The sequence below is a fragment of the Carcharodon carcharias genome, chromosome 10 (genome assembly GCF_017639515.1).
Source record: "Carcharodon carcharias isolate sCarCar2 chromosome 10, sCarCar2.pri, whole genome shotgun sequence".
Taxonomy (NCBI): Eukaryota; Metazoa; Chordata; class Chondrichthyes; order Lamniformes; family Lamnidae; genus Carcharodon; species Carcharodon carcharias.
Window position 1 is genome coordinate 145,235,323 of NC_054476.1, and position 13,120 is coordinate 145,248,442.

The 13,120-nt window shown below is 43.2% G+C and overlaps 1 protein-coding gene across 1 annotated transcript in view; it reads left to right on the top strand.

Annotated features, from left to right (window-relative positions):
* Positions 1–13,120, top strand: part of LOC121283602 (transient receptor potential cation channel subfamily V member 3-like) — a 48,977-nt gene that overhangs the window by 15,130 nt on the left and 20,727 nt on the right. Inside the window, exons 4-10 of the mRNA XM_041198365.1 lie at positions 41–159; positions 907–1,059; positions 3,630–3,770; positions 5,914–6,194; positions 8,120–8,296; positions 11,217–11,375; positions 12,402–12,482. Of these exons, the coding sequence (XP_041054299.1) occupies positions 41–159; positions 907–1,059; positions 3,630–3,770; positions 5,914–6,194; positions 8,120–8,296; positions 11,217–11,375; positions 12,402–12,482 (1,111 nt within the window). The remainder of the gene's footprint in view (positions 1–40; positions 160–906; positions 1,060–3,629; positions 3,771–5,913; positions 6,195–8,119; positions 8,297–11,216; positions 11,376–12,401; positions 12,483–13,120) is intronic.

Genomic DNA, 13,120 nt, shown 5'->3' on the forward strand with positions numbered 1-13,120 from the left:
TTGCAAACTGTGAACAGATTTTTGTTCTATCTCTTGGCAGCCTGAGGCATGAACTGACCGTCCCGCTCTTCTCCTCCATTGCGAATGGGGATATGGAGAGATTTGATAGAATACTGAGCTTTTTTCATATTACCAGGATAAAGCTGACAGATGTCACAGGTACTGGGTCATACCTTCTCGGACCACAAAAAAAAACTGGTCCATTTATGCCCCTCACAAACCTTCTCTCACCCCACTCCATCTCACCCTATCAACATATCCTTCTATTCCTTTCTCCCTCATTTGCTTATCCAGCTTCCCCTTAAATGCAACGGTGTGCCAGCTGGTGTTGAGCTTCTTGAGTGTTGTTGGAGCTGCATTCATCCAGGCAAGTGGGGAGTATTCCATCACACTCCTGATTTGTGCCTTCAGGGGACAGTTAAGAGTCATATGATCATAAGAAATAGCAGCAGTAGGCCACCACATCAGTGTGGGTCTGGAGTCACATATAAGGCCAAACTGGGTAATGGCAATAGGTCTCTCTCCTAAAGGCTAATAATCAACCAGTTGGGTTTTCCAATGACTATCTGGAGGTTTCATGGTAGCTTTTACTGATTCCAGGTTTTTATTTCCAGAATTTTTCAATCGATTAAAAATTTCTCAAGCTATTCGGGTGGGGTTTGAACTCATGTATTCCAGGAGAGGCCAAACCCCCAGCTGTGAGGCTGGCCCAGTCACTGCCAATGGCCCCCCATGTAGGCTGAGCTGGGGAAGTGGGCAACGGGAATGCAGTAACCTCATTTCTACAGACCAGCCAAAGTTTCCCAGCAGGTGGCAAAGAGGATGTGGGGGATGGGTGGGTTGCAGCGGGGGAGGGAGGACAGGAAATAAATGAATTGTACAAAAACTGTTCATTTTGTTTCACAGACCTAAAAACAGGAAAGACCTGCCTGATGAAAGCCTTACTGAATCTAAACGCCAATACAAACAAAATAGTTGAGAAATTGATCACAATCGCAGAGAGAGATGACTGTTTAATGCAGCTGATCAACGCTAAATATTATGATAAAGATTATAAAGGTAGGTTAACAGGGAGCTGCTGAATCCACAGGGCTTAAAGCCAAAAGTTCCATGACCCCAAATGAAATTTTTGAGATGTAAAGCAGACAGTTGAATAGAAATTCCATTCTCCACCCACCACCCCCCCCCCCCCCTCAACTGTACTCCAACCCCTGCCCCCACTTATTGCTCATGTGTGGTGCTCAGGATCAGTCAGTTTCTGAGCTTCTTGCCACACAGAACATCCATTCACTAAATCACCAATTCCAAAGCTGTCCCCCAACTCCTGAGCCTGCATCCCTCCCTCACCCATAGTCTCAAATCCCACCAGTGGCATTACTGAGGCTGGCAGGTCTTGGGTGCTGGCAATGTGCCTTCCTGGGTCTCACCTGGCCTAATCACTATGCCAGTAAAATGCAGCCCATCTTCCCTCTTCTCTATGTAGACCCCGTCATAAACCCTATCATTTTAAAGGAACTGGCTGCAGAGATAGTGAAGGCATTGGTCGAAATATTCCAGAACTCACTGGATTCTGGGAGGGTCCCAGCTGATTGGAAAACCGCTAATGTGTCGCCCCTGTTCAAGAAGGGAGCGAGACAAAAAGCAGGAAACTATAGGCCAGTCAGCCTAACATCTGTCGTTGGGAAAATGCTAGAGTCTATTATTAAGGAAAAAACGTCAGGACATTTAAAAAAGCTTAACGCAATCAAACAGAGTCAGAGTCAACATGGTTTTGTGAAAGGGAAATCATGTTTGATCAATTTACCAGAGTTCTTTGAGGATATAACAAGCAGAGCTGATAAAGGGGAACTAGTAGATGTAGTGTATTTGGATTTCCAGAAGGTATTCGATAAGGTGCCACATAAAAGGCAAGATAGGAGCTCACGGTATTGGGGGTAACGTATTAGCATGGATTGAGGATTGGTTAACACACAGAAGACAGAGTTGGGATTAATAGATCTTTTTCAGGTTGGAAAGACATTACTAGTGGAGCGCCACAAGGATCAGTCCTAGGGCCTTAATTATTTACTATCCACATTAATGACTTGGAGGAGGAGGCAGAGTGTAATGTACCCAAATTTGCTGATGATACAAAAATAGGTGGGAGGGCATGTTGTGATGAGGGCATAATGAATCTGCAAGGGGATATAGACAGGTTCAGTGAACAAAAACTTGGCAGATGGAGTTTAATGTAGGAAAGTGTGAGGTCATGCACTTTGGTAGGAAGAATCAAAAGGCAGACTATTATTTAAATGGAGAGAGACTCCAAAAAAGTGCAGCACAGAGGGATCTGGGTGTTCTTGTGCATGAAGCACAAAAAGTTAGCATGCAGGTGTAGCAAGTAATTAAGGCAGCAAATGGAATTTCGGCCTGTATTGCTAGGAGGCTGGAGATTAAAAATGGGGAAGTCTTGTTACAACTGTACAGGGTGTTGGTGAGGCCACAACTGGAGTACTGTGTACAGTTTTGGTCCCTGTATTTAAGAAAGGATATACTGACATTGGAGGCAGTTCAAAAGAGATTCACTGGGCTGATTCATGGGATGAAGAAGCCTGCCAGACCTGCTGAGTTTTTCCAGATAATTCTGTTTTTGTTTTGGATTTCTAGCATCCGCAGTTTTTTGTTTTTATCTAGGCCTTTATTCATTAGGGTTTAGAAGAATGAGGGGTGATCTTATTGAAATGTACAAGATTCTGAGGGGGCTTGACAGGGTAGATGTTGAGAAGATGTTTCCGCTAGAGGGGGAATCTCGAACTAGGGAACAGTTACAGAATAAGGTATTACAGAATAACTCATTTAAAACTGAGATGCGAAGGAATTTCTTCTCAGAGGGTAGTGAATGTCTGGAATTCTGTACTCCAGAGACTTGTGGAGGCTAGATCACTGAAAGTATTTAAAGAGGTAGATAGATTTTTAAAATATCTGGGAGGTAAGGAGTATGAGGGACTGGCATAAAAGAGGGGTTGAGGCCTGGGGCAGATCAGCCATGATCTTATTGAATGGCAGGGCAGGCTTGAGGGGCCTAATGGTCTACTCCTGCTCCTATTTCTTATGTTCTTATAATCTTAAAGACCTCTATCAAGTTGCCCTCGAGTATTCTCTTTTCTCCAGCCTGTTCAGTCTTTCTTGATAGTCATAACCTCTCAGTTCCCATCTCATGTGAAATGAGTTTAGCCAGTCTCAGCCTAGTGTGGGAAAGGCCGGGGAACAGAGAGCAAAGTTCTCCTGATGTGGTACAAATGGGCAATTTGGCATGGCAGGGAGCGAGGGAGGGTTAATTGGCATTGAGGTTAGAAAGATTTACAGCGGTACAAAATTACTGCAATTAGGTCAAAGGTAAAAGGCTGGAAGGTAGGAGAGAGGAATGGGCAAATTGTGCAAGAGGTGGTGACGGGTATTGTGGTGGGCTTTCAAGGGTATTTGAGGGGGCTGTGGTGTTTGCAGGGGGTGTGTCGGGGGAGGAGGGTTTGTGGGAGGTGGGATTGGAGTTTGAGGGGGAGAGGATATGAGTTGAAAGGACCAACCCTATCTTGACATTGAGGCAAAAACAGATTCGTAGATTTGAGACGTTTGCTTTGTTTTATCCGGAGGTCAAACAGCCCTGCACATTGCCATCGAGAGACGCTGTCCAGATATAGTGCAACTCCTGCTGGAGAAAGGGGCTGATGTCAACACAAAGGCCAATGGGAAGTTTTTCAGATCAAGCAGAAAGCGTCACGGCTTTTACTTTGGTGAGTTCACCTTCGCTGACTAAATTCCAATTTTTAAGAACAATACATTCCTGGTGGATATGTGAATTACGGTATGTAAATTGCTTTTGAGAAGATGGTGGTAAGCTGCCTTCTTTAATGCTGCAGTCCATGCGGTCAGGTAAACACACCGTGCTATTAGGGAGTTACAAGATATTGACCCAGCGACAGTGAAGGAATGGTGATGTATTTCCAAGTCAAGATGGTGAGTGACTTGGAGGGGAACTTCCAGGTTGTGGTGTTCCCATGTGTCTGCTGCCCTTGTCCTTCAGATGGTAGCAGTCATGGATATGGAAGGTGCTGTCTAAAGAGCCGTGGCAAGTTGCTGCAGTGAATATTGTAGATGGTGTACACTGCTGCTACTGTGCGTCGGTGGTGGTGGGAGTGAATGTTTAAGGTGCTGGATATGATGCTAATCAACTATCTCTATACAAAGCCCAGTCAGAATTGGAATGCTGCCTACATATGCCAGGGTCCTTTTGCACAATAACTAGGAGATTCCTGTAGCAGGACAGGGAGAATGTGGAACCCCAGAGTTTGTAGGTTCTGAAAAAGGATGAATAGAGTAGAAAATGGTGCAATGAGTCTCGACTTTAATGCAGTCAGAATGTAGAAGAAAACAAAACCAAAGAAAAGGCAACATAGAAATTCCACCACCTGGAAGTTCCCCTCCAAGTCACTCACCATCCTGACTTGGAAATATATTGCTGTTCCTTCACTGTCGCTGGGACGAAATCCTGGAACTCCCTCCCTAACAGCACTGTGGGTGTACCTACACCACATGGACTGCAGCAGTTTAAGAAGGTAGCTCACCACCACCTTCTCAAGGGGCAATTAGAGGATAAGCAATAAATGTTGGCCCAGCCAGCAACACCCACATCCCATGAATGAATTAAAAGAAAGAGGAAGAGTGTTTAGGACTGGAGAATCTGGAGATCAAAAGGAGCAAAGGAGGGATCATCAGCAAATTATTGTTGCATTGATAAAAGAAACATGCTGGTGAGCAATTGGGTAAAACTGGAATTCAACACGGTCATATGCAAGGTCATCCACTTAGATCTATGAAAGGTAAATTGAAATTTTACCCAATGGCAAAAGCCCAAGAGAGAGTGGTGGAGCATGGGAATCTGAGTATCAATTAATACAAATCACTAAAAGCCAGTGCACAGGTCCAAAGGGCGATCAATAAGGCTAATGGAATGTTGGCTTTTATCTCAATGGGGTTGGAATATAATGGAGAAGAAGTGTTATTTCTATTGTACAAGGCCTTGATCAGACCCTATTGGGAGTAACAGCATTCAGTTCCAGGCACTATACCTCAGGAAGGATATAGTGGCCTTGGAGGGGATGCAGCGCTGGTTTACCAGAATGCTACCAGAGCTAAAAGGGTTAAATTATGAGGAGAATTTCATAAATGAGGCTTGTATTCCGTTGAATTTAGAAAATTAAATACTTCAATTAGATCATCCCTTAAAATATTCAAAGGATTTGACAGGCTAGATGGACATAAACTACCATCTCTGGAGGGTGAGTTCAGAATAAGGGGGCATAGCCTTAAAATTAGAGCCAGGATATTCAGGAGTGATGTCAGGAAGCACTTCTTCAAAGGGGAGTGGAAATCTGGAACTCCCTCCCTCAAAGTGGAGGATGGGGGTGGGGGCAACCGAGAAGTTCAAGATGGAGATTTGTAGAGTTTTGTTGGGTAAGGATATTAATAAATACCAATCCAAGGGGTGTAAATGGAGCTGAAGTACGGATCAGACATGATCTGATTGAGTAATGGAATAGGTTCAGAGGAACACAGCATTCTCAGAGGGTTGCAGGGCTGAAGGAGATTAGAGATGCGGAGGGAAGAGGCCGTGGAGCGATTTGAAAACAAGGATGAGAATTTTAAATTTGAGGTGTCATCAGATTGGGAGCCAGCTTATCAGCGAGCAGAGGGGTGGTGGGTGAATGGGATTTGGTGCAAGTTAGGATACAGGTAGCAGAGATTTTAGAGGAGTTGAAGTTGACAGAGCATGGACGATGGTGACAGATGGGACGAGAGCATTGGAATAGTCGAGTCTGGGAGGTGACAAAGGCAGTGATGAGCTTTTGCTGTTGCTAAGTGCATCTTCCATTACAGGCGAGTTGCCGTTGGCCCTGGCTGCCTGCACCAATCAACCAGAGATAGTTACACTTCTCCTGGGCAACCCGAGAACAAACGCTGGGGAGCAGGATTCCAGGGGGAACACGGTGCTACACGCACTGGTCACTATAGCCGACGACACAGAGGACAACACAAAGTTCGTAACAGAAATGTACAGCAAGATCTTGATTGAAAACAAAGTGGACAATCTGGAAGGAATAAAGAATGATAAAGGACTAACCCCGTTGCAGCTTGCAGCCAAACTGGGCAAGTTTAAGGCAAGAATTTATCTATTTTTTTTTCTATGGAATGGGCACTGGGTGCTTTATTACTGAGAGGTAGCAGCTGATTCCACAGCAGCTCCCTGGTTCCTCGAGCTCCTCAGCTGTCACCAGGAGGAAGCATCACAGCCAGGCCAGATCAATTCTGAGCTTCCCACATGCTCACACATGTGCACTGACCCTCATTAGGAGTCAGTAGCCACTGATGCTCTTGGCGTGTCAGTAGAAAGGAATCACAACAACTCAATGAGCTCGTGTTACATTGTGTGAGACCACCCTCTGCTGACTGAATTCTGTACTACATAAATATAATATAAACATATAAAATTCTTGGGGCGATTCCTTCTGGTCTCTCCTGCTCATCGCTTTAACTTCAATGGGAACCCTATTTTCATAATTAAACTACGCAGTATTTTGCATCTACGATAGAGGTACATTAAATGTAATTAAACTTTAATCGGGATATGAAAAATTTCAGTATGGGCAGTTTAAAATTTGAATGCAGTTTTTAAATAAAATCTGGAAACAAAAAGCCAGCATCAATAAGAGTGACAATGGAGCAGATTGTTGTTGATTTGCATTTCTATAGCACTTTTCACAACCTCCAGACATTCCAAAGTATTTCACAACAAATGAAGCACTTCTGAATTGTCGTCACTGTTGTGAGTGTAGGTAATACTGCAGCCAATTTGTGCACAGCAAGTTCCCACAAACAACAAGGTTGGAGTGACCAAATATTCTATTTTCAGTGCTATTAAGAGAAGGACAAATATTGGCCAGGACACCTGAAGAACTCCACCGCTCTTCTTCCAAATAGTTCCATGGGATCTCTTATGTCCGATTGAGAGAGCAGACAGAGCCTCAGTTTAAAGTCTCATTGAAAAGACAACAGTGCAGCACTTCCTTAGTAATGCAATAGGTGCCATCAGCCTGGATTATTTGCTCAAATGTCTGGAGTGGGGCTTGAACACACAAACCACGATCCAGAGGAGTGCGCACTACCGTGGCTAATTTTCGACACTGGATAAAAATGCAACTGATTCAAGAATGTCCTTCAGGGAAGGAATCATTCCAGACTGGACCTGTCACTGATTACAGTCTCACACCATACATGCATAGACCATTAGCTTCCCTCTGAAGGGGTCCAGGGGTCCACCTCCTTTGCAGGGTAACTAAGGATGGACAATAAATACTGGGATTCTGCAGAATTGCAGGAGCACAGAAGTCTTAGATGGTAAAAGGCAAGATCAGCGAGCAGTGGTCACACAGAAATGTCTTTGAAATGTTTTATAGTACAAACTAACTTTTTTTATTCTTTCATGGGATGTGGGCATCTTAGCATTTGTTGCCCATCCCTAACTGCCCTTGGCTTGCTAGGCCATTTCAGAGGACAGTTAAGAGTCAACCACATTGCTGTGGGTCTGAAGTCACATGTAGGCCAGACCAGGTAAGAATGGCAGATTCCCTTCCCTAAATGGCATTAGTGAACCAGATAGATTTTTACAATTGATGATGGCTTCATGGTCATCATTACTGAGACCAGCTTTATATTCCAAATCTTAATGAAGTGAATTTAAATTCCACCAGCTGCCGTGGTGGGATTTGAACCAATGTCCCCACAGCATTAGCCTGGGCTTCTGGATTACTAGCCCAGTGACATTACCACTATGCCACCATCTCCTCCCTCCCCAGTCTCCCCAAGAACCTAGAAGAACAGTGACTATTATGTGGGCAAACACTGCACACTGAAAATCCCCATGAGCAGCAACATGAATCCCCCAGTACTCCATTGGAGTGTCAGCCTAGATTATGGACGCTGGGTTGAAAGCCACAACCTCTCACCCAATAGCAGGGCTGCTGCCTATCAAGTCGTGTAAACACGTTCTCTGCATGGATGGAGATAACATTTTCTGTCCTTGCAGATATTCAGAGAGATCCTCAGAAGAGAAATGCATGACAAGCAACACATGGGACTTTCTAGAAAAATTACAGACTGGGTCTATGGGCCAGTTACTTCTTCGATCTATGACATCACGGAAGTGGACTCCTTAGAAAAGAATTCCGTTCTGAAAATCGTTGTGTTTAACACCAAAATCGAGGCAAGTTTGCTTGAATTTAACACTTCTATTCACCAGTATATTATTTCTGTACCAGTAGTTTTTTAAAAAAACATTGCTCGTCACGTTGCTGGACAGAATACAGATCTGATTATCTGATAGGCAGTCTGCCTCTCACCTCCCTGGACCTCATCACAATCTTTCTCCATTCGGAGAAGTACTACTGAGTGTTGCTTTACCAAAGGGTCAGCACAATGGGCTGAGTGGCTTCCTTCTGTAATGTAACGTTCTATAATTCTGTCAAGCTTCCTTTTCCTTGGCTGATCTTGGGCCATTCGTGCACACAGCTCCTTGAGATTCGTCATCGCACTGCCTCCTAATCAAACTTTCTTTCCTGGGACTTCGGAAGCGGAATAATTTGCCTTCCTCATTAACCTTTCCATCTACAACTTCAAACTCAGTTCAATGCCATCTCATGGAACCACTGTTACCTACTCATTAATTTGCAACATTTACCTCACCTACCCCCTGAACCTTTTATCCAAGTTTCTGAGCTCAACATATGCAAGTTAAGAATGTGTAAAATTCACGGCTGACTGAGCACCAGAGCATTGTCAAACTATTTGCCATCAACTGAAAGTCGGTTAAAACCATTCTAATATCTATATCAAATCAAAGTTGGGTTACACAATCAAACAAACAGATTGGGCGCAAATACTGGATTTCCCAATAACAGGAGGCAAAACTCCATCATGCCAATCCAATCAACAACATTGTGTTTTTATACATAGTGCCTTCAGTACGATAAAATGTCCCAAAGGCACTTTGCAGAGCATTAAAAGAAAGTGAAACAAAATCACACCTTTCAAATTTCAGCAAAAGCTTAGTCACAGAGTTGGATTTTAAGAATTGTCTTAAGGATGAGACAAGTGGATGAAAAGAAATTCCAGAGCTAATGACTTTGCATGGCTGAAAGTATGCCTGCCAGTGGAGATATATTTCTTCCAACCTTGCCATTCCAGTGGATGATACAGTATGGGCATCAACAAAAGCTGCATCTAAGCCCAATAGACCTTAAAAAGATCATTGTCAAATTTGAGAATAGGACTACATTAGAAGACCAAACACATTTTGATTGGCACCACATCCACAAACATTCACTCCCTCCACCACCGAAGCACAGTAGCAGCAGTGTGTACCATCTACAAGCTGCACTGCAGCAACTCAGCAAAGCTCCTTAGGCAGCACCTTCCAAACCCACGACCACTATCATCTAGAAGGACAAGGGCAGTAGATAGATGGGAACACCACCACCTGGAAGTTCCCCTCCAAGTCACTCACCATCCTGACTTGGAAATGTATCACCGTTCCTTCACAGTCTTTGGGTCAAAATGGAACTCCCTTCCTAACAGCACTGTAGGTGTACCTACACCACATGGATTGCAGCGGTTCAAGAAGGCAGTTCACCACCATCTTCTCAAGGGCAACTAGGAATAGGCAATAAATGCTAGCCCAGCCAGTGACCCCCACATCCCGTAAATGAGTTTTTTAAAAAATCTTTGGAAAGCCGAGTGTCGTGGACTCACTTGGCTTACAAAAATGGTACCAGAAATGAGATATCAGGAAAGGTAGACCAGATTGTCTTCTCTTTTCTAAGGAAAAAACCCACAAAAAGGTTTAAAATTATGAATAGGTTGGAAAGGGCAAAATTGGAGAGAATCCAGCACAGGGGGCCATAAATACAAGATAATTGCTAATAAATCCAATCAGAAAATTAGGAATTTTTTTTTAACCAGTGTGTTCAATGTGGAACTCAGAACCACAGAAGTGGTTGATGAAAATGGTTTAGACACCTTCAAAAAGGAAACTACAAGAGTACATGGGGAAAAAAGAGATAGAGGGATATACTGCAGAGCCGAGATGAGACAGAATGGGTCGAGAACAAAAAGTGCTGGAAAAACTCAGGTCAGGCAGATTCTGTGGAAAGGAACAGAATTCTAAGTTTCAGGCATCAGAACTAAGAGTTCTTATGGGTTTTTGTGTCAGTGGAAGTAAGGAGGAGGCAGGAAGAACAAGGGAGAAGATCTGTGATAGGGTGGAGGTCAAGGGAAACTAAATAACAAAATATTTCATGATTCAACAGCCAAAGAGAATAACACTCTTAAAAGCAGGATATTGCTTTTACAAATAGAATGGGAGGTGGCTTCTATGGAGCATGATCACCAGCATGGACTAGATAGGCCGAATGGCCTGTTTGTTTGTGTTGTAAATTCCATGTAATTGTGACATTTAAATTGTCCAAACTTTGCTAAAGTCGCAGCGAGTTTAATTGTGCCTACCATAATTCGTGTGTTCATCATGGTGAGGAACAGACACACCTTGTGAATTGCAAATCACCACAAGTTGCTAATATTCACATAAATCTGGTGAAAATGGCATTTCGCTCTCCCCATCAGCTTTGTGAAGTTGCTGCATTTGCGCATCAATTATCTCTTAAACTCACTGAAGAAAGTTAGGGCTGGTAATTTAACAGTTTGAACACCTCGTTTTAATGAGGAGATTTATGTTGCTGCAGTGCCACTCAGCTGTCCAGCTGGAGGGAACAATGGAGTCACATTCCTGCAAGTAGTAATTTTTTACTTTTGTTTTAAACTTTTCCTTTGGCTCTTTTCTTTCTTGATCCAAGCTTTCCCTCTCTATTACTCCCTCTGTACCTGATTTGTCACTGTTTCCTTCTCCATATTCCTCTGTTTCTTTCTCGATCCTTAAATCGCATTGGATAAGGAGTTAGACTGTTGGCCTCATTGTTCACCATGGTCCCAGAAGTTCTGTTATCCTCATCACACTATTATCAGCTTGCATTGTTGCAAAGAAAGAAATGTTCTAGTTTTAAAATTTAACATCTCACAGCACAGCATCAAAAATCAATCTAATTATTTATTTCCCTCTTCATCCCATTTAGAACCGACACAGGTTGCTCTCTGTGGAACCCTTGAGCACTCTGCTTGAGGAGAAGTGGGACAGATTTGCAGCCTATATGTTCGCTATCAGCTGCTTGCTGTATGTGTCATATGTATTCGTTTTTACCTTTATTTATTATGACCAGCCTCATGCAAACAAGGTGAGTAGCTCTCTAAAGACTTGTATTTCTAAAGCATCTTTCACAGCCTCAACATCCCAAATAAAGTACCCCAAAACACTTGCTTTACAGCCAGTGAAGTACTTCTTGAAGTGTAGTCACTGTCGTAATGTAGGAAACGTGACAGCCAATTTGCACACAAGCTCTCACAAACAGTTATGTGATAATTCCCAGATAATCTACTTTTAATGAAGACACTTAAGGGGTAAATATCAACCAGGACACCAGGGATCATTTTTGAGATATGTCATGGGATCTTTAGTATCCTCCAGAGAGGACAAATGGGGCCTCTGCTTAACACCTCGTCCAAAGGATAACACATCCAACACTGCAGCACTCCTCGGTACTGCACTGAGGCTGGGATATTCAGCCTAGATTACGTAGGGTTGTTTCTCGAGTAGAACAGCAATCCCTTTTGCGGAGTATGAGGCTACTAACTTCCCACTTGTATGGTGTTGCAGCACCTTTGGGATTTTGCAGCCACGTTCCTCAGGAGTCTGCCAATGTTACAGATGAACTGAGGGCATTACGAGGGATAGGGCTGAGGTGACCCACCTTGCCAGCACCCCATCCAACTCTAAAAAATTAAGTCATAATGAAGCCTATCTGAAACAAACACTTGAAATTTATCCTCATCATCATGGAATAGAATCATAGGATGCTTATAGCACAGAAAGAGGCCACTCTGCTTATCATGTCTGTGCCAGCCAAAAAACAAGCCACCCAGCCTAATCCCACTTTCCAGCGTTTAGTCCATAGCCCTGCAGGTTACAGTGGTTGGTGAATATCCAGGCCCCTTTTAAATGGATTGAGGGTTTCTGTTTCAACTACTCTTCCAGACAGTGGGTTCCCGATAACCCTCTGGGTGAAAAATATTTTCCTCATCTCCCCACTAATCTTTCTACCAATCACTTTGAACCAAAGTCACTGACCTCTTGATTACCATCCACTCTATCCAGACAAATGTTTTGTAATAGTGAATATATTTATATTTTCTGTCTGTTTCAGACAAACATCACAAGAACATCATGGCAACTAGGTGGACAAATTTTCATTTTGTCTGGTGCTGTTGTTTTACTTATCATAGACGTAAGTATAAAATCATTTATGGTATGTTGTATTACTTAACATGCAGGTACAGCAAGCAATGAGGAAGATTTGCTAGCCTCTGCAGCAAGATGGTTGGAATATTGGTGTTAGGAACTCTTACAAATGGGACTTGAGAGACACCACACCTGGAAGGCACTGTGTACAGTTATAGTCTTCTTACCCTAGGAGTGAAATACTGGCCTTAGAGGCAGTTCACCAGATTGATTCCTTGGGTGAAACATTCCGCCTATGAAGAAAGATGGAGAAGAATGGGCTTATTTTCTTTGAAATTTAGATGAATGTGAGGTGATCACGTGGAAAGATACAAAGATTCTGAGAGCACTCGACAGAATGGCTGCTGTGAGGATGTTTCTCCTGGTTGGCGAGTCAAGAATTGGGGGTCATAGATTTAGAATGAGGGGTTAGTCAAGACCAAGATGAGGAATTTGTTGATTTAGGGAGTGAATCGATGGAATTATCTTTCCCAGAGATCTATGAGTGCTCAATCATGGAGTACATTCAAGACTGAGATTTTCAGATTTTTGGGCACAAAGGAAATCATGGGATATAGAGACCAGACAGGAAAATGGAGTTGAATCAGAAGTTCTGCCCTGATATAAGACCATAAGACATAGGGG